The sequence below is a fragment of the Choristoneura fumiferana genome, chromosome 19 (genome assembly GCF_025370935.1).
Source record: "Choristoneura fumiferana chromosome 19, NRCan_CFum_1, whole genome shotgun sequence".
In the NCBI taxonomy this organism is placed as follows: domain Eukaryota; kingdom Metazoa; phylum Arthropoda; class Insecta; order Lepidoptera; family Tortricidae; genus Choristoneura; species Choristoneura fumiferana.
The window spans coordinates 11,672,379-11,694,072 of NC_133490.1; the positions used below are offsets into that span (position 1 = coordinate 11,672,379).

The 21,694-nt window shown below is 42.3% G+C and overlaps 1 protein-coding gene across 2 annotated transcripts in view; it reads right to left on the minus strand.

The window, feature by feature from the left end:
* Positions 1-1,770: 1,770 nt before the first annotated feature.
* Positions 1,771-21,694, minus strand: part of Sec24CD (COPII coat complex component secretory 24CD) — a 31,247-nt gene continuing 11,323 nt past the window's right edge. The window contains exons 8-19 of one of the 2 annotated variants that reach the window (XM_074102878.1): positions 20,359-20,472; positions 19,328-19,417; positions 18,945-19,130; positions 18,281-18,428; positions 16,186-16,346; positions 14,914-15,082; positions 13,686-13,898; positions 10,870-11,064; positions 9,153-9,338; positions 7,560-7,753; positions 5,094-5,232; positions 1,915-2,003 (exon numbers count right to left, since the gene is read on the minus strand). In XM_074102878.1, coding sequence (XP_073958979.1) covers positions 5,095-5,232; positions 7,560-7,753; positions 9,153-9,338; positions 10,870-11,064; positions 13,686-13,898; positions 14,914-15,082; positions 16,186-16,346; positions 18,281-18,428; positions 18,945-19,130; positions 19,328-19,417; positions 20,359-20,472 — 1,794 coding nt within the window. In that variant the 3' untranslated portion in view covers positions 1,915-2,003; position 5,094. Of the gene's footprint in view, positions 2,004-5,093; positions 5,233-7,559; positions 7,754-9,152; positions 9,339-10,869; positions 11,065-13,685; positions 13,899-14,913; positions 15,083-16,185; positions 16,347-18,280; positions 18,429-18,944; positions 19,131-19,327; positions 19,418-20,358; positions 20,473-21,694 lie in introns of both variants that reach the window. The other variant, XM_074102877.1, reaches the window with a different exon arrangement.

The window sequence follows — 21,694 nt, forward strand, 5'->3', positions numbered from 1 at the left end:
ATCTCCTGACGCACACGTGTCGTACAGTAACCAAAACAAAAACAATAACAAACAATGCCAATATTTTATTTACAGTCGTATTAATGATTACATTATCTAATTTCAATAACAAAACAGACGTGGAATATATTACAAAAAACCTAGCTATTCATCCGAGAAACGAATTCACCAAAAACACAATTTTTTTGAGAAATGAGGGCTATCGAGTATGAATTCGCCACTAGAGGCGCTAGTGTAGCGTGAGGTTTCCGAAATGTCAAATCTCATAGTTTTTGGGTGAGCTACGCGGGTTTATTTATAATTAGAATAATTTTGTGAATATTTTGCAATATCTGAAATTAATTATGGCAAATATGCGTTCCGGGGCAATGAATGTCTGTGTTTTGAGACAGTTTTGTCTTTCGGAATCCTTTGTCCTCCCTTTTTTCCGAACAAAACGGGGACTATGCAACACTGTGGCATGCTCGATATTTTTATGGTACGGTTTTAAGGTGTATTAAATATGATTTAATCTAAAATTTGTTTTCACGCCCGTAATAACAGACTTTGAAAGCCATACTTAAAAACCTCACGCAACAGTGCGCCATCTAGTGAGACAAAAAACGATAGCCCTCATTACTTTGCCATTTTCGCTCCCCGTCATAGTTACCGACTTGGTTCAACATTTGACCTCAATGAGGGTTTGCACTCAGGCGAAATGTCGCTAGATGGCGTTAGTGTCGTGAGATCCGTTTGACATTAGCATGCGATTGGCTCATTTAGTTATTTAACCAATCACGAGCAAACGTCAAACGGAGCCCACGACACTAACGCCATCTAGCGATATTTCGCCTCCGCGAAAACCCTCATTTAGCACTTAAATTGCAAAAATAAAAACTGAAAAAGTTTTCAATAAATAATCCACTTTTCATTAACTAAAGCCACAAAACAAGCAACAGTGAGTAAATAAAAGTCTTACACGTTCAGTGAATAATATTTTGCCATTGCGTTTTGTCGGATAAGCTCGTATCTATCTTGCTGTTTCATCTAGGCTAATCAAGTTTATCGGACCTAATTGAGAAAGCAATTTTAGCCGGTGAAATTACTGGCACTTGAGGTATCCAATCTTAGGCCTCTAGGTTGGCAACGGTGTTTATGGGCGGTGGTGATCTCTTACCATCAGGAGACCCACTTGCTCATTTGCCATCTAGTGAAATAAAAAAGAAGCAAGATAAATAGGAACTTATGCGACAAAATACGATGTCAAAACATTTTTCACTGAAACTTTACATAGATGCTACCTTGAGAAAAATAATAAACTATTTCCTTTTATCTTATTGCTTATGATGAACTTTCTAGGTGTGTTCCCACTTCCCACTAATACTGTCAATAGAACTAGTGGGAGCACACCGTTTTCTAAACGTGAACCAAGTCTCATCTCTGAATAAATGAAATTTCAACTTCAAAATAAAGCAATATTATATCTCCATTCATAAAATTCATAACGCGAGCTAGATTTCCTATTATAGACCCTATTCCCGGCGACGTGGCGTTCATTTTACTTCAAACATTTAAGCTATAAAAAACATATCGTTGCTCTCGAAAATGGTTTGATTTGTTTCATTTTGAAACAAATGCTACCCATATTTAGTTCAATAAAAGCGTTAACGATATAAGATGGATTTTTAAATTTCAAACTTTTAAATCAGTTTGTCAGTTTGCTATTTCATAGCAAAAATGTTTGACAGTAATTATCCTCTGTGCGGCGGTTTTGTGCAAAACTTTCCACTGTGTAACGAAACAGTTTTGACACAAACTTTCCTCTGTGTAACTTTGACAACGAACCTTTAGCCTCGGGTCCCACCTCGCGCCTAGTAGTACAAATGCTATAGAAGCGTGCGTATCTCCTTGTGTATGTGGCACAAGAAGTCGACGTATGAGCTGGAGCCGTCGACCCCGCGGTCCTCAACCAGGAAGTGACGTAACACTGTCTCTAGCTTGTCGTGTTGGCGCATCAGGGTTAGCTGCAACAACAGGGGTTTGTTAGTTTATAGTGTGTGCCACATATGGGCACACGGTAACACGTTGAAAGTGGGTGTGTAATGATGAACGATATAACAACATTTTATATAACTGTAATATTATGTATAATGCCATTTTGGATACAACGCGATTTACTAAATGACTAAACTTTATAGATTGTTATCAAATAAAGCTAACTAATCTATTAAAGAAGAAACTGACTGACTGACTGACTTATAGATCCAAGCACAGCCCAAACCGCTGGGTCTAGAAACTTGAAATTTGGAATATATGTTCCTTAAGGCGTAGACGCGCACTAAATAAGAATTTTTCGAAATTCCCACGGGATAGGGAATAAATGGGATTTATATATTTTCACTTCAAAATGGCCCTATTTCCGTAACTATAATTATTAGAGACTAAACAATTTTTAGGCTTTATCAAAATTCCCACGGGATAGGGAATAAATGAGATTTATATTTTCGCTACAATGTGTCTCTAATCGACAATTAAGAATATTAAAATAGATCATAACATTACAATTTCTCGGGATATACTTCTAAAATTCTACCCCTGAATCAGCGAAACAGGGTTTCAAAGTTAGTACGTATTATAATTAATTACGTATGTAGGTTGATTTTTGAACCCCAAATTTAACGCGAGCGAAGCCGCGGGCAAAAGCTAGTTACCAAACATAAACCTAATTCATGTCATATCGAATGATCAATAATCGCATGTAAGATGTAGCATTAAATCAAATGTAGAATTATATAAAATGTTGTTACATCGTTTGAACCGCACCTGTTCACAGCGTTATGTGTTATTTGCTACATGTGAAACCTGTAATATCCTCGCATGTACGGTCAGCCAATTAAGCAGTCTATCAATTTTTTTAAAACTTTCTATCAAATGGATATGTCGCTAAAGTCGAACTTTTAGGTTGACAGACGCGTCTTATCCGAATTATTGTTTTATAACATTCGAACGACATTAAACTTTATGGTGGTAGACCACATATTTGGTTGATGGTACAGTGTACCATTTAAGGCACATGACGAAGCGGTCTCACATTGATGGCGGTCACTATATAATGGGTATGAGTCTAATGATATTATTAATTTGTTACAATAACAATGTAAACACACGGTATTATTTAACTCCATTGTCATATTTGAAGTCGAAGCTCAAAACAACAAACGACAAAAAACACTGCGGAATGAAACCGCACAAAAATCCAGCAGAACCTGTGACAGCAAAAACAATCAGAAAACAACAAAGAAAAACGAAGCAAAGCGTCAAAACTATGGCAAATTATACTAACGGTTTAATTACTACTATAACTCGGTAACTGTCCGACTAGTTTTAGCCTCTTTGGAAGAACGTCTGCAAGAATGAGTTCATTCACGACGGGGGTGTTCGGCCGAATTTTAGATTTTGTTTTGGCAGGTTTCGGCGTTAAATTGAAGTATCGGTTGCGGTAGAAAATATGCTAAAACTAATATTGAAACTGGGTTTATAACCTTTTAATAAATATTTTGGAATAATTTGAAGGCACTTTGTAGACCGATACCTTTCGAATAGCCTGAAACCAGTCGGACCGTACTCGAGCATATAAACCGTTAATTTTAATCATAATACATACCTATTCAAATATCTCTGTATGTCTGTATATTCACCAGCCACCATTTATCTAGTAAAGCTGACGCCCGCAGTTTGCAAAACTTTCACCAATTCCAAACAACATATTGATATAACAAAACTGAATTAAGATTTTTATTATATCAACGACCCAACCATATATTATCAAATATTATCGAGATAGACAGAGCAAGCATTGACGTGTAAATGTAAGTGGGACAGAGAATAGAAGAAATAAGAGTAAATGTCAAAAGTCCCAGTTTCTACACTCACCAGCACCAATATCTGACACAACAAGCGTGCATAAATATCTGATACGACTCTATTTCTAGGGCCGGTAGGACGTGTCAGATATTTTTGCACGCTCCGCTGTGGCAGATATGAATGCAGGTGACTGTACGTAACCAGTGTCACCGGAAATGTTCACATAATCATGACAATATATATGGTATTGGTAAAAAAAATGTAGCCATCACCCGATAGATGTCTCTGTAATATTGCACTGTAAATGAAATCGAGAGGGTCGTGGTTCAAACCCGGCTCGCACCTCTGAGTTTTCGAAATTCATGTGCGAATTACATTTGAAATTTACCACGAGCTTTGCGGTGAAGGAAAACATCGTGAGGAAACCTGCACAAACCTGCGAAGCAATTCAATGGTGCGTGTGAAGTTCCAATCCGCACTGGGCCCGCGTGGGAATTATGTCCCAAGCTTGTTCTGAGAGGAGGCCTCTGCCCTGCAGTGGGACGTATATAGGCTGGAATGATGATGATGATGAAAATGAACTCTATACCAAATCTTTTACAGTCGGCACCACCACACTAATACATGGCTACAGAACTGCCGGATGCTACTCGAATTGTGAATTGGGTAAAGTTTCCTCCCTGATACATGAAGCTGTTTCGTTCGACTGTACCTCGGAAGCAGAGCGAGTAAATCGCGCCATCTAGATACTCGTAGACTATAGTGTTCACTTACGTTGTCTATCTCGATAATTTACAAGAGCGTCGCCAAGGCGCGACAAGGAGAGCTGCCAACCCCCACCCTCTTCTTTAATCGTTATTTCCGTTAATTATTGTACATATTATTTGTTTGTTTATAAATAAATTTATTATTACAATCATAATCTCCTTTAGTTACGTTGGAATATATTTCTTTAATCTAACTTTGAACACAAAAAAAACTAGGCTCCAGGAATCGAACCTGGTTCCCCATCAGTTTAGCAAAGCACATACAGCAAAATTTGCCAAAGTACTCTGGAAACGGTCATCTTTCAATCGACTTAACAAATATTTTGCCACTAAAATATAAAAATAGGGAAGTAAAAAATTCACAAGTGCGATAGTGATCTATCTACAAAATCAACTTCCCCCTACCCCTCCCCCCCCTTGTCTCCTTGACCATTGGCTGGCGACGCTCTTGTCAGTTGATCTGTATGTCTGTCCGTAACGTACGCTAGAGCATGCCCTGCACGCGCTTGTGCGTTTCCATGAGCAGCTGGAGGTAGCCGGCAGCTCCGTCCAGCCCCGCGTCCTCGATCAGCTGCCGCCGGAACAGCGCCTCGCGCTTGTCGTACTGATGAACGATTTCCAACTACCGGCCATACCGTTTTAGAGTATTTGTTCCAATAGTGGGAAAATAAGTTGCTGTAGTGGGAAATTCAGTCCCAGCGGTGGGGATTTTAGTTGTTGCAGTTGGCAATCTTAGTGCCAATGGTGGCGGTGGGAAGATTCGAGCACGTAGGCTAAGTTTGTTTGCTTTAATCGGAGTGGCAATAAGTTTAACGACACGCACACTCAAAATCATGAGCTAAGAAGCAAAGGTGACAGTTGAATAAAACGTTCACAAAACATTAGATTATTTTTAAAGGTGCGACCAAACCGCTGCTTATAAAACGATGTCGGCACGGAATCGCAGTGACGCACCGCATACGCACCTTTTTTATCGCATGCTCTCCACACCGCTGCTTAAAATACGCAAACGGTACGGAATCCCAGTGACGGGCCGTAAACGACAAGACTTTTATTCGGTAAAGTCCTGACGTTTACGGCACGTCACTGCGATTCCGCATTTTAAGCAGCAGTGTGGAAAGCATGCGACAAAAACGGTGCGCATACGGTGTGTCACTGCGATTCCGTGCCGTCACCGTTATTTAAGCAGCGGTTTGGTCGCACCCTAATGTAGTACAAATTAAAAAGCGCATCTTGTTTTCAATAACTGTCAAAAATATTGTACGAAGTTTTTTTTTTCTTCTATCACTTTAAGATGCAGAAACATATCAAAACTGGACTACGACAAATAATCCAACTTTATAAATTAGAAGATATTATGCGTATCTCCGTCGAACCTATTACCAATCCGGTTTGTCAAAAAATTAAATAGAAAAAACATGCACAAGAAATGTATGTTAACTAAGTGGTGCATGCGACAATAAAGTGCAACGAACAAGAAATACAGCATGCGTACGTACATACTGCGATATCTATAGACCACAAACCTTACATCGAGATAGACCTTAAGATTTTACCTACCTTGCGTGTAAAAAGTTTGATCCACGCCAAAGTTTTGTCAGACCTAAATGCGCGATGCGCTTTGAAAAAGCCGCCGCTCGAGTCGCGGCGGCGCGCCTTTGAATCGGTACCGTGCGGTCTTGATTTCCCATCACTAAATCTCGCTCGTGACGTCATCGTAGGTACGAAAAATTCGACACGCTAGGTTCTCATACAGTTTGAAGCGCTCTTTTCGTCTATATCGATATAAGGTCTGTGCTTATAGACCAAAGCACAAATATAGCGTGCATACATTGATACCTTGGTGCATTCATATATCAGTTTTTACTATTTTTCAGTTAAGTCATGAACTTAGCTGAAATAATTTATTACTGTACTTTTGTGAGGTACAGTCAAGGGCAAAGATATCGACACGGCCAAAGTTACAAAAATATGTATACACGACTTTATGCACTTAACATTAAGGGTGTGTATACATATTTTTGCAACTTTGCCGTGCCGATATCTTTGCCCTTGACTGTACCATCAGCTAAATAAGTGGTCTATCAATTTAAAACAAGTTCCTATCAAATGAATATGTCGCTAAAGTCGAACTTCCAAGTTGACAGACACGTCTATTGGCCTTATTGTTACATGACACGCAAACGATTATCAACTTTTTTTTTACATATAACTGACCGTGATTGACCCCTATCTCACCTGATGTTAAGTGCAGTAACAGCCTATTCACTCTAGCCTTGAAGAGCCCTAGATTATATCCGGGAATACAGAAGACGGGAGCGAATTCCATTCCTTAGCAGTTCGCATTATGAAAGATGAAGCAAACCGCTTTGTGCGGGCCAATGGAACGCTAACTACATAAGGGTGAAGACGCTCCCCCGCCTGGAAGTACGTTATCTTTAGGGTGGTAGACCACATATTTGGCTGATGGTACATCGACGCTCGGCAAAAGCTGACAGAAAAAAGCTTTATGTCCACGCAAGAGCTAAAGAGGCATGATTCGGCTCGGATCGGTTCAGCCGACGACTGCCGACGCGTCGACGTGCTTTTAAGGGCGGTTTCAGACTAGCGTTTTTATCTGCGCGTATACTGACGTTTTTGGGATACGCGCCTAGACGCGCGCTAGATTAACCCAACGCGCGTATTCTTGCGAGTTCAATGCTCGAAGAAAACAAAACCGCACCTGTACGCGCGCTTCCAAAAACGAGCTTATAAATAAAACGCTAGTCTGAAACTGCCCTAAAGCTTTTTTTGCTATCGGCTTTTGCCGATTCCGCTTCGATAGATGTAGAAGGTAAGTAATTAAGTAAGATCATAATGGCTTGACCTATGGTCTCTCAAGGACCATGAATTCTCGATCATGAGCTATGTATCTTTGTCGCCTGTTATTTTATAAAGTCATCAACGTACCCTCATGGCCCTCCTTCGTTCCCTCACGGCGTCATCCAGCACTTTCCTGACAGCCGCATTGGTAGGGTTGTCGAGCTGCGGCAGCGAGCAGACGCGCGTGTCAATCTGCTGCGGTGACGGCGTGCCGAACACGTCGCGGACGAACTCGGCCGGGGCTTGCGAGCCCACCCAGATCAGCATGTGCACGCCATTCTCTGGAAACGGTGTTGTCAGTCAAGTACTGTCCTCGTGTCTTGGAGGAAACAGCTGCGCGGAACGAGGATAGGTAAATGAAGTGTTTCTATTGGTTCATGAAAAACACATTCCTTGCAAAAGATCGTCGCGCTCTGGTTGAAACGCGGCCTCAAAATCTGCCACAGCGGAGCGTGCAATAATATCTGACACGTCGTGCCGGCCCTAAACCCGGATTTTTAATTGCACGGAAAAAAGGTGTTGCTATCAAAAAACATTTGCAAAATTCAAGATATTTATTCTATCCAACTAAAAAAACTGTATTTCATAATCAAGATAAAATATTTTAATTTAATGACGGCAATCTTTATTTTAGCATTTACACTTTGGTATATTAATTTACAAAGAGAATACTGTTTTCGTATGCATTATTTGTTTATTGTCCTGGTATTACACCCGGGTTTTTAAGCTGTGGGGCGCTTGACGCGAGACGTCACTCAAGTACATTCAAGACTGAATCGTTTTCCAGTGACTCTTGTCTGTTATTTTTTTATTGTTGACATTGTTGTTATGTTTTATTGTAGTTAAGTTGTTCATTGTTACGTTTTCCGTTGTTTTTCGTTCATTGTTGTATGAAAGTCTGGACTCCGGTCCGAGTATTTCTCGGTCAAAAGACAACTTATATGTTGTCTCCCGTAAAAAGGCTCTTTTATCAGAAATATAAAAAAACATGGTAACATTATAAAATATTCTAGCTGCCCCGTACCTTGAGATCTTGTTTACATTTTTTCCGTGCAATTAAAAATCCGGGTTTAGGAAGAGTCGTACCAGATATTAATTAATTATTACATTGCTTATGGCACCATGGGCGGCGAGTATGACATTGTTTATGGCACCATGGGCGGCGAGTATGACATTGTTTATGGCACCATGGGCGGCGAGTATGACATTATTTATGGCACCATGGGCGGCGAGTATGACATTGTTTATGGCACCATGGGCGGCGAGTATGACATTATTTATGGCACCATGGGCGGCGAGTATGACATTGTTTATGGCACCATGGGCGGCGAGTATGACATTGTTTATGGCACCATGGGCGGCGAGTATGACATTGTTTATGGCACCATGGGCGGCGAGTATGACATTGCTTATGGCACCATGGGCGGCGAGTATGACATTGTTTATGGCACCATGGGTGGCGAGTATGACATTGTTTATGGCACCATGGGCGGCGAGTATGACATTGTTTATGGCATCATGGGCGGCGAGTATGACATTGTTTATGGCACCATGGGCGGCGAGTATGACATTGTTTATGGCACCATGGGCGGCGAGTATGACATTGTTTATGGCACCATGGGCGGCGAGTATGACATTGCTTATGGCACCATGGGCGGCGAGTGTCTTATCAGTCCTCACCTAGCAAGTAGACGCCCTGGTCGTTCATCTTATCCATGGAGGCGCGGAGCGGCGCGAGCGCGGTCTCGTGTCCGAGCCGGTGTAAGGGCAGCAGCCGCGGGTACGTGAGCACTACGGACGTGGACACGTCGCACGACAGCGCGCGGTACATCGCGCACGACTTGTCGTCGCACGTTATGTCTGTTCCTGGAGGACACAAGGGCACAGGTTAATGAGGGCTATCGTATTTTGTCTCACTAGATGGCGCACTGTTGCGTGAGGTTTTTAAGTATGGCTTTCAAAGTCTGTTATTACGGGCGTAGAAACAAATTGTAGATTAAAATCATATTTAATACACTTTAAAACCGTACCATAAAAATATCGAGCATGCCACAGTGTTGCATAGTCCCCGTTTTGTTCGGAAAAAAGGGAGGACAAAGGTTTCCGAAAGACAAAACTGTCTCAAACACAGACATTCATTGCCCCGGAACGCATATTTGCCATAATTAATTTCAGATATTGCAAAATATTCACAAAATTATTCTAATTATAAATAAACCCGCGTAGCTCACCCAAAAACTATGAGATTTGACATTTCGGAGACCTCACGCTACACTAGCGCCTCTAGTGGCGAATTCATACGCGATAGCCCTCATTAACGAGTTGCGTTTGACAGCCGCTACGTCAGGGCTCCGCTGTTAAAGAGTCTGGACGAAGCAATGTTGCTGTTGCTCGTACATATTGTGCAAATTCGCGGGTCAATTAATTCTTTAGTGTTGTTATTCTGTTCCGTAACTCGAATCAGGAGATATCAGTGACACATTTTGTTAGAAAACTGTTTACAATTTATACTATTAGCACGCTTAGACCTTTCGAGCCCAGCCGTTAAGATCGTGCGAGTTAATTACATTTAACTTTGACATGGATTGTACATAAGGTCCACTGTCATAACTTGCATTTGAATTTTGAACTTGACATGAATTGTACATAAAGTCCATTGTCGTAATTCTTTTCATGCTTGGCTGGGTTCGAAAGGGATAGGAGATGAGCCATGAAGGAATTACTTTAAAACTGCCACAACTTGTAAATTTTAGTGGATTTGTACTTTATAAAATCATGCTTTCAATAGGTAACTCGGGAGACCTTATCATGGCTACAAGCTTCATTAAAAAGTTGATTGACTTAGTAGTAACTAGTACTTAGTAGTAAAGATTGTATGTGACTGAGTGCGTCAACTCCTACTGGTTCCGACAGAACATCAGCGCTGTGAATTGCTGAGTCGGCGCCTTTACGCGGCTGTGCCGTGACAACTTAATTTATATTTGTAGAATTATGAGTATGGTCCTTGTATGGTCATTACTATGTGTGCTTTATTAAGGATTGACATTATAGCACTTACGAAACGCCAGTGTTGCCATGCGTGGCGCGCTTGACAGAGCCTGAGATCTGGACGCGGGAAAAGCGATCGTCAGTTGTCAGTTTGTAAAAGAAGTCTGGCCCGAGTCGACAGAGTTACGCGTTTCTTTATTATTAACTAGGCTTTTTCTTAAGTTATTATGAATCGTTATAATAGTTGCATTTTTAAGATTTTAGTGAATGAGTGTCGTATTGTTTCGGTTTTATTTTGACCACAATTAGTGGACTTTTGTTAGTTCTTCAAAATAGTTTAATTCTCTGCCCGAATCCCTGGAGGGCTAAGCCCAGGGCCGGGTCTGTATATACTCGTCCCGGTAGGTACCTGCGCCCAGCGCGTCCTGCCGCAGTATGCAGCTGGTGTATAGCGGCAGCAGCTTCATGCTCTCGGGCAGCACGAGCTGTCCGGCGCTGGAGGGCGACGCGCAGTGGCGGCGGTACGCGGCCAGAGACTTGGCGCAGCGCGCCGCCAGCCCGTCGCGGATCTGACGCGGCGTGTGCTCCCGCAGCGCCCACACCGCTGGAAACAACACAAATACACTAGTTAATACCAGATACTCGTAAATACGTACAAACATATAATATATTTTTATTTTTCAATTTAATTTAAAACATGTCTAACTTAGTTTTTAAGTGTGTATGTACTACACAAATGGAATGCAAATACATATTTAAATAATATTATTAATTATTATTATTATATAAGGGAGTGGACCCGAAACAGCAGTGCAGAGACACTGCTCTGGATGGCTCGAGACAGATAGATTTCCAGAGTTAATGGCCCACCTATATTAATGGAGTGGCCACCGTGCAAATGTGTGAACGCATATCTTTTTAATGATACTCCGACTGTCAATTTCTAATCGACTTAAATAGACGAAATTAAATTTTAAATAGATTTTGTTACAACTCACATGTTACATTTTCAACTGAGGCAATTTTAGGGCAGCCAACTTAAAGGAATAATTGACAAAATTAATCTTCAAGCCATTTTTGATTTTATAAAAAATATTGAAAAAAAAAACAGTAACTCACCTACAGCTAAAACGAAAATTGATCAGAATCTATTATTACAGTCACCGTCATAAAGTACGCAGCAGTCAAGATCACCAAATACTTGGAAATATCCAAATAGTCAAAGTCAAAATATCTTTATTCAATTTAGGCTACAACAAGCACTTATGAATGTCAAAAAAAAATCTACCACCGGTTCGAAAAAACCTCTGCTGAGAAGAATCCGGCAAGAAACTCAACGAGGTATATATTTTTTTAAACAGATCAAATCAAAACAGTCATTAACATTGACCCAATCAAAGCGATCAAATTGCTCAGGACATCCACCGTGTACAAATAAATCGAAGCACGCACATCACCACTGGTAGCGTAGCAGCCAAAATATCCAAAAGTATGGACCACACCAGAAAACTGAGCTTTATTTTAATTAGCATAAGGTTTAATCTCGGGTTGTGAGCGAAATAAATTTACACGTCGTAAGATTGGAGCTTTTAGTTTTGATTTGACAATCACCGAGAAGAGTACTTCTCAGTGATCGTTTCATCTCTTTCGTTTGGAGCCTGATCGCTTTTTCGCATGTTTTATTTACACTGTCAGAATTCTGGATTAACGGATTTCTTTTTAAATATGGCTTGAATTTGTCAGTATAATTACATTATTAAAAGGTTTTATTACTTGAAAAGGTAATATAACACCGTTCACATTGTATTAAAAAAGGGCTAGCTAACAGGATTATTGGACCTTACACGGTATGTAATAAAGTCAATTTTCCTGTGGTGTCCCATACTTTTGGATACTTTGGCTGCTATGGTACTAATGTCGACTTGAATGTTACCAAGTATTTGGCGATGTGCGTAATTTGTACAGGATGTCTCGAACAATTTGACCGCTTTGACTGTGTCACTGTAAGGACTATTTCGTATGTTTCCAAGTATTTGGTGAACTTGACTGCTACGTACTATATGACGCTGACTGTGCAAATAAAAAAATATATACCTAGCAGCTATTGGCTTAAGCAAATTTTGGTAAAATGTGTACCGCAGTGCGAATCGAACTGTCTGCTATAGATTATACTTAACGCCGGCAGAGAGCGGACAGCAGCCATTTTGTTCTGTACTCAGTTATACGAATACTAAACTTAAGATCACCCATTACACCGCATTTAGGGATAATAGAGCAAGAAGCCCCTGACAGCCAGACCTTCTTTATTTTATAAAAGCTTTTTTTATATATATATATTGTTCTTAATATAGGTAAGAACGATTCCCAACTATGAAATTTGACTAGTGGCGGCTTTGGCAGGTAACAGGTAGTAAACGTAATATTGCACCTCAAATTCGTTATAGTACAGATCGATTCACAGAAGCTGGCACGCACGGATTGAACAAAAGTAATGTCACTTAGATGACATTTTCATATTTGTGTGAAGTGTATTCAAATAGTGCCAGCTCTTATGAATCAGCCTGCATAAAACCTAATTTGTATATATTTTATTCGGAATGATATAAAAAGTCACTTTCTTCATCGCTAGACAATTTGTAGGGTTGCGACTCCCTACCAGACACCCTAAAACTATATCTGAATAGCCGTCTAACAAAAAATATAAGCAAAACTTCATATACTTTAATTAATTGGCGCCTGATGCGCAATACTTATTGGGTTAAAAAAAAAACAACTTATCTACACCCATATAGTAAATCCTCAATTATGCGTCCAAAAACCATAGGTAATGACCAGCATTACGACATTGGATTCTATTATGAACACGATTGTATTGTAATGGTCATTACGATACAGAAATCTGGCGCCGCGACCACGTGCAGCAGCAGGTCGTCGCGGGCGCAGCTCGTGGGGCAGACATACCTACCTAGTCAGAGTTAATGCAGGTCATTCTCAATGGTTCGCGGAACACATGATAGAGGATTTAATATATGGATATAGATAAATTATTGTATGCAACTGTACGTAATTAGGCCTTAAAACACTCATGGGCCTACGCCTCGTCTCATAAACCTACACTCGTGTTTTAAGGACCCCTATTACGATACAGTTGCATGAAATGCTATTATAAAACAACCAAGGTCTGGCTGTCGCGTGCTCCTGGTCCATGACCAGATCGTGACCTACCTTGCTTGGTAAGGAAGTTGATGGTCGTGTCCAGTTCCATGCTCCTATAGACGTCGGCCAGCTGGTGGGCGGCGCCGAGCGCCAGGTTCAGCACGCGCAGGCGCCGCTGGCCCGAGCGGTGCGTGTACAGAAGCGCCGCTTGGATGTACACGCCGTCTTCGCCGGTCAGTTTATCATCGTGCTTTATCTCCACGCCGATGGCTTTGTCCGCGTCTGTCGGGGAATACTAGATTAAGGGGCTGTTTCACCATCCATTGATTAGCGTTAACCGACAGTTAAATATGATGCCGTCTCGTCTATTCGAACAAAACAAATAGAGACGGCATCACACCTAACCGTCAGTTAACACTAATCAATGGATGGTGTTAACTAATAATAATAATAATAATCTTTATTTATCTTTCATAAAATACAATTTTAACATACTTATGGGCTACACTTATTAAAACGGACAAATAAAACACATTACCCTGAACTAGGAAAATTCCTGTGTTTCAGGTATAGATGTAGAAGGGCTTATCAATCAAACTTAAATATATATTAACTGACGGTTAAATGAGATGCCGTCTCCGTCTATTCGACCAAAACAAATAGAGACGGCATCACATTTAACCGTCAGTTAAGACTAATCAATGGATGGTGAAACAGCCCCTAAAGCTGTGCTTCCAACATATTTCTATTTTCCATCAACCTTGCAGGTGGTAGGACCTTGTGCAAGGTCCGCCCGGATTGCTACCACCATCTTGCTCGTTAATCATGTTGTGTTTCGGCGTGGAGAGTTAGACAGCCGGTGAAATTACTGGCACTTGAGCTATCCCAACTTAGGCCTCTAGGTTGGCAACGCATCTGCAATACCCCTAGTGTTGCAGATGTTTATGTGCGGTGGTGATCTCTTACCATCAGGAGACCCACTTTCTCGTTTGCCATCCAATCGAATAAAAAATAAACCTATAGAGACGCTTCATTTATTTGTTTCCACTAGAACTACGTTGAGTGAGGATAGGTAAGTTGTCAGTCGTATTCGACATGAAGAAGGGTCAGTAAAAGTCTTACTTTGCCAACCTCGTATCTGGCCACATTAAATTGCTTTGCAATCATCTTTGTAATCAAGTGTTGATTTGTTGTATACAATCCGGATAGATACGAGGTTGAGAGTACATGGACGAAGTGGTCAGGTATTCAATATTTATTCAATGCAAAATTTTTTTTACAGAAAACAGTGACTGACCTATGGCGGCGAGCTCGACGTCAGTGGTGTTGGACATGAAGAAGTGTCCGTAGAAGTCAGTGGCGCGCACGCCGGTCGACGTGCGCACGCGCATCACCGCGTCGTGCGCCGTCGCGCGGGACACCACGCGCACCACGTCCGACACCAGCCGGGGGCCGTCCAGCTCCGCCTGACCACAAACACGAGTAAAGGTCATCTCTCTTACATGGGCCACAGTGCTAACACGTCAACATTCCAATTTAAGGTAGACTTCCGAGTAGAGCGGCTCCGGCGTCACTAATAGTATTATGCAGTACGGAAACGTATGAACTAACGTTTGAACGCAGCGTCACTGTCGCCGCGTCAGTATCGCCGAGCGACAGCGGCCGTGCCATGTTTGCGCAAACACTGCCGCGCAATCGCTGGGATCGCACGTGGTTTTGAGGTTATTTTGCGTGGAATAACAATAAACTGACACCGGAGTCGCGCTGCTCGGAAACCAATCTGCGTCAGAGCCGCTGCGACACTGACGCAGCGTAGGCGGTGGTAGGACCTTGTGCAAGGTCCGCCCGGATTGCTACCACCATCTTGCTCGCTAATCCTGCCATGAAGCAGCAGTGCTTGCACTGTTGTGTTTCGGCGTGGAGAGTAAGACAACCGGTGAAATTACTGGCACTTGAGGTATCCCATCTTAGGCCTCTAGGTTGGCAACGCATCTGCAATACCCCTGGTGTTGCAGATGTTTATGGGCGGTGGTGATCTCTTACCATCAGGAGACCCTCTTGCTCGTTTTCCATCCAGTCGGAAAAAAAAAAAAAAAAGATAGAGCCGCTCTAGTGGGAAGTCTACCTTTAGACCACAGTGCCAACTCGTCAACATGATTGCATAATTTATTATCCAATCTAATATAAATGCTCTATAAATGATTATTGGAAAGGGGCCTTTTTTTTGCAAATTACTCTCGGGATATTTTGCTAAAACGCTTAAATTGACATCTCTGTGAGACAACGTCTGGTAAACGTGGAAGAGTTGGCACTGCTGACCAAGTAGTACTGTAGTCTATAAAAGAAAGTGGACGAGTTGGCACTGTGGTCGAAATAGGAATGTAGACAAAATGGGATATGGACGATATCAGAAAGTGACGAGTTAGGAAGGTGACGATTTAGGATTGTAAGCTGACGACATGACACTGTGGACGATTTAAGAAGGTGACGAAATGGGACTGTGGACGAAGTGATCGTGACCCTCCAAATGTAGCCATGTGTAGTGTCAGTGGCAGTGGCCTGCACTCACCTGGTAGTATGTGTACTTGTGCAGATGTCCTCCGGTGAGCCGCGGCAGCTGGCCGATGGTGGCGGCGTCCACGTACGCGTTGTTGCACACGAACAGCTCCACGGACACGCCGGCGGCCGAGCACGACTGGCCCAGCTCGTTGTACGCCGTCGTTTGAGGCACTATAACATAATCAAAATTAAAATAGTTATTTATGTGGCTGGTGCATAATGAGAGGCATTAAAGTACGAGTTTGGTTTTATGAAACGAGCCGAAGGCGAGTTTCATAATAAGATCACACGAGTGTTTTAATGCCTAATTATGTATAGCCGCATACATTACTTTATCTACATGCATATCATAAGTTTTCTATAATATGTTCAGATATGGCCTGTATTTTGACTGACTTTGGCTTTGACTTTGACTTTGAATTTGACTTTACTTTGGCTTTGACTTTGACTTTGACTTTGACTTTGACTTTGAATAATAATTATTATCTACATGCATGTCATAAGTTTTCTACAATATGTACAGATATGCATTGTTAAAAAAAATATTACCGATACTTTAATGTAAACATTAAGATGCACTGTACTTTAATGTGAACATTAAGATGCACCCGCAGATACCAGGTTTCTTAATAAAGGCCATTTGATAGTCGTTTCTGAACATATAATAGGGAAGTTATGATATGCATGTAGATAATATTACTTTATGAAACTGTTGCGTAAGAAGGGTACTTAAAACACGAGTGTGAGTGTGGAGCCAGACGAGCCTAATTTTTGAGTTGTGAGTTGCGTTTTTTCGGTCGCATAATTTTCGTTTCATACAATAATAAATAATAATCTGATGTGATGTAATGTTATGTGTGTGTAATGTGATGTGGTGTGCGTGTGTATGTGTGTATTTATTTGTAGTTTCCTTACAATTTTAATCTATTTCTATTTCTTAATTTTATTTACGTATGTATGAGTTTAGTATATTATTGTGTATCATTCCAAGTCACAGATGCTGAGTCAGCGGCCGTTTCACTTTTCGCGTTTCGCAGGGACACACAAAATCGTGTATGTATTTTCACGTTTGTTTTTTTTTGTTGTTTATTCTTATTTTTAAATTTTGTTGTATTTGTGTGTCTTATGAATGGGAATAAATGTCTTCATTCTTTCTCATTTTGAGTCGCCGTGTGACACAAAGTTTTTTATAAAACCGAATGCAGCAAAAATTACGCGACCGAAAATAAGTTCACGATTTTAAAAATTTACTCTCGTCCGGCGGTGTGTATTCGTGTTATTTCCTTGGATTTATCTGAGAACAGCACTATTACAAGCTTGTGCCGCGAACAGGGATTGTCGTATCTCCAACACTCGGCCATCTACTCGTTTAACTACTCGGCCGGCAATACCCTATTTTGCGGCCTCTGTAGCAGTCAGGTTTGTCTAGTCCAGAGGTTCCTAAACTTAACGTATCGTCTAACGCCCACTTTGGAAATCAGTTACCCCCTTATTCATAAACGACAATCAAACCTATTTTAGTTAAAATGCCGCTAAAATTCGTTTGTCCTTATCTGTCACTTCGACATTTGTATTTGTTAGAAAGGGACAAAGCATTTGTTAGTTAACATAGGCTTGTTAAGTTTTATGAATAAGGGGGGGTTATTCTGTAGCGTCCCCATTTTTTTACCTTAAAACCTCAATAATACCTCAATACTGGACCCCGGTATACCGGATGGCCGAGTGGTTAGAGAACCTGACTACGAAGCTTAAGGTCCCGGGTTCGAATCCCGGCCGGGGCAGATATTTGTATGAATAATACGAATGTTTGTTCTCGGGTCTTGGATGTTTAATATGTATTTAAGTATGTATTTATCTATATAAGTATGTTTATCCGTTGCCTAGTGTCCATAGTACAAGCTTTGCTTAGTTTGGGACTAGGTCAATTGGTGTCAAGTGTCCCATGATATTTATTTATTTATTTTTATTTAATAAACAAAGGTGAAGATTATTTCTGGGCCCCTTGTCGCCTCCCTCTAGGCCTCCAGCGCCTACAAGTGGGCGATATCGCAATATATCGCCCACTTTGGGAGAGACTGGTATGGTAGCTAATCTAAGATACTGACTCGTGATCTGTTTCTCCTTGTCAGTCCCGAGCAGCTTCCTGTCCTCGCGGTTGGCGAGCTTGCCGGGCGCCGGGTACGAGGGCAGGCTCGTGTGGAACACCAGCAGCTGTCCCGATGTGTCTGCAGCCTTCAGGGCTTCGAGACCAGCCTGGGAGAACACTAGGTTATTAGGATGTAGAGGAGATAAAGGAGAATTTATGTGCGAAGGTGTGGCTAGAAGACTTGTAATGAGATATATGTAAGACTAGCTTTAGTTCGTGGCTTCTTCTGCCAATAATTTGTATATAGCTACCTCAAGGAAACTATGTACTTCCTTCGCATTTGTAATATTAGGTAGTAAGGAAGTTAGAATTATAAAAATTGAAAAAGTTTTTGTGTAAGTAATAATAATAAAAGGCCTTGACATCTTCTACAGATGATTTTGGAAAGACTACTTCGAGGACATTTTTTTTAACAATTATTCTTAAATTTCCCTTAACCACTAACACATACAAAACAGAGTAAATAGAAAATATAAAACTTATAAAAATTATGGTTATGAAAACATTTTATTGTGGATACATCTAGTTTTTACAGGGATGAATGACAGGTATTTTTTGCGATAAAGGGGTCTTATGAAGCGAAGTTGCTACAACAAGCAAAATAAACAATTTAATTTCAGAACCTGCACAGCGGGCAGCAGTATGGTCTCTGTCTCCTTGTTGTCAGCGAACATGTTCGGCAGCTGCTGCAACAAGCTGTGCAACACGTCGCCGCTCTCCTCGGGCGTCACGAGGAAGCCTTGCAACAGCGGGACGAACATGTCCGCCACGTCACCCACTGACAGCATTTGCGGTTGCGCCAGCGTGCCCTATGGAACAATATAGTCAAAACAACACAGTCACACACCGTGCAAGCAGTGTGGGGTCAGACAGACATAATAAAGAAAAAGATTATCAGATTATTCGCACTGGTTATTGTGTAAGAGCTAAGTAGCTTCGTACCAAATTTTAAGTTTTTAGGACAACTGGAGGTACTCTAGGTAGGTAGGTATAAACTATTGGCTACCTTGATGTTGTAGAAATGTACGGTCGAGCTGTACGTGATGAAGCCCACGCGCGTCCAGCTCTGGCCGGTCTGCTCGTCCTTGGGCATCGACTGTGAACGAAACGACATAATAATATACATGTTTCATAAAACGACCTACTTGGTTACTAAAGGCTAAATTGGTGACGCCATGTAACCAGCGCCGCGTCAGCGACGTCACGCAACAACGACGCCGCGTCAGCGACGCCGCGTCAGCGATACCGCTCAGCGACGCCGCAACAACGAAGCCGCGTCAGCGACGCCGCGTCAGCGACGTCACGCAACAACGACGCCGCGTCAGCGATACCGCCTCAGCGACGCCGCAACAACGAAGCCGCGTCAGCGACGCCGCGTCAGCGACGTCACGCAACAACGACGCCGCGTCAGCGACGCCGCGTCAGCGTTACCGTCTCAGCGACGCCGCAACAACGAAGCCGCGTCAGCGACGCCGCGTCAGCGACGTCACGCAACAACGACGCCGCGTCAGCGACGCCGCGTCAGCGACGCCGCGTCAGCGACGCCGCGTCAGCGACGCCGCGTCAGTGGCGCCGTGTCAGCAATTGCGCGTCTAAGACGCCATTTCAATCACACCGCGTCTAAGACGCCATGTCAACCACACCACGTCATAGATGCCACGTCTGTGATGCCACGTCAGTGACGCCATATCCGTGACGCCACTTCAGTGAATGCACGTCAGCGATGCCACGGCAGTGAGGTTAAGTTAGAGACGCCACGTCAACGACGCTTCGTCTGTGACGCCACGTCAGTGACCCCACGTCATCGACGCCACGTCAGCGACGCCACATCAACGATGCCGCGTCAGTGAGGCCACGTTAGCGTAGTCAAGTCAGCGCGCCGCCTTAGAGACGCCGCGTCAGCGTAACCGGTAGCCAAGTCAACGACGCTACTATCTATCCATTTGGGAAACTGACTTCCACCAGGTTATGAAATCTGGGGGCACGGCAGTGCCCCCGCCAAGTCGAACAATCTTATTAATATGCTATGACACGCACCTCGATAATATGCATGATGTTTTCACATATTGTATGAAGCAGGCCGCTCTTGATGGAGTTGTATGAGACGTCGATCACGAACACAATCGCCGGCGGATTGGGTAATGTGTTATTCTGTAACAAAGATTATTATATTAGCTTCGTAAAGCATAATTTAAAAATAAAATAAAACTTGTTTTATTTTTATAACAAGCTGTTTATTTGTTTGCGTCAAATCTTGGAAGCTAAATTTGACCCACCTCCAGCGGTCCGATTGACTTTAAATTTGGCATACTTATGTTAATTTGGTGACAATACAATAATCTGGAAGTGACGTTTCGGTGGTCCTGCCAGGATCGTCTCCGCAGGAGAGAACTCCTCAATGGTTAATAGTACCAACTTGAAATTTGGTATGTGAAGTATAGGAGTTTTAGAATAAAACACAGTTTAGCATGCAATAATCTAATCCGGACTGAACGTACAACCATTTGCAAATCATTCGATCTTATACCCTCTTCTCTTAATATAAATCTGCAAGTACCTACACTACACACCTTCCTGCTTATTATAGTTTACCCTAATTAACAAGACACTTTAGATAGGCATTATAACTGGCTGCAAATACAAACCCAGTTATCAACATATGATGAACACTTATATAATTAAATATAAATTATACACTAAATAAATTTAGGCACTAAATAATACACGCATAAGTTGTACTACTCACTAACCTGTCACCAGCCCGACGGACTTATACAGTATAACAATTGTAGCACTTATAAGAACTATATTATTATTAGACAATACGATAATTATCAGTACACTTATTTATTATTACATCAAATCTTATAACTAGTCGGGTCTACTCGGCATTTGCGTAACGGCCGGGTACGGAGCGGTAAGGCACTCGATACAGTGGGGTCCTCGATGGAGGCTACAGCTTCTGCGGCCTCCGTCTGCACCACACTGGTATTTGCACCCGATGCTTTGTCAGGTGGACTGCCTGGCTTAGGCTCCAAGGCTTCGCCTTCTGGTATGTCTGAACCGAGAACGGTATTATCTCCCAGCTGTGTCTCCGAAGGGCTACTCTCCTGTTCGGGCCGAGCGTTTGGATAAATCAGAGAACTTCTAGGACGCCGCCTTAATTGATCTAGATGCCTATGCGCCGACTTGCCTTCCCCGTCTACTATCCTATAGTCCCTATTACCTAACTGTTCCGAGATCGTACCCGGTACCCATTTGGTTTGGCCCTGGTGCTGGCGCACCCACACGGGGTCCCCCGGGCAGAGGGCGCGCGCCGGCGCGCCGCCGCTGCTGGCCGCCTGCCGGCGCTGCGCGCCGCGCACCCTGCCCG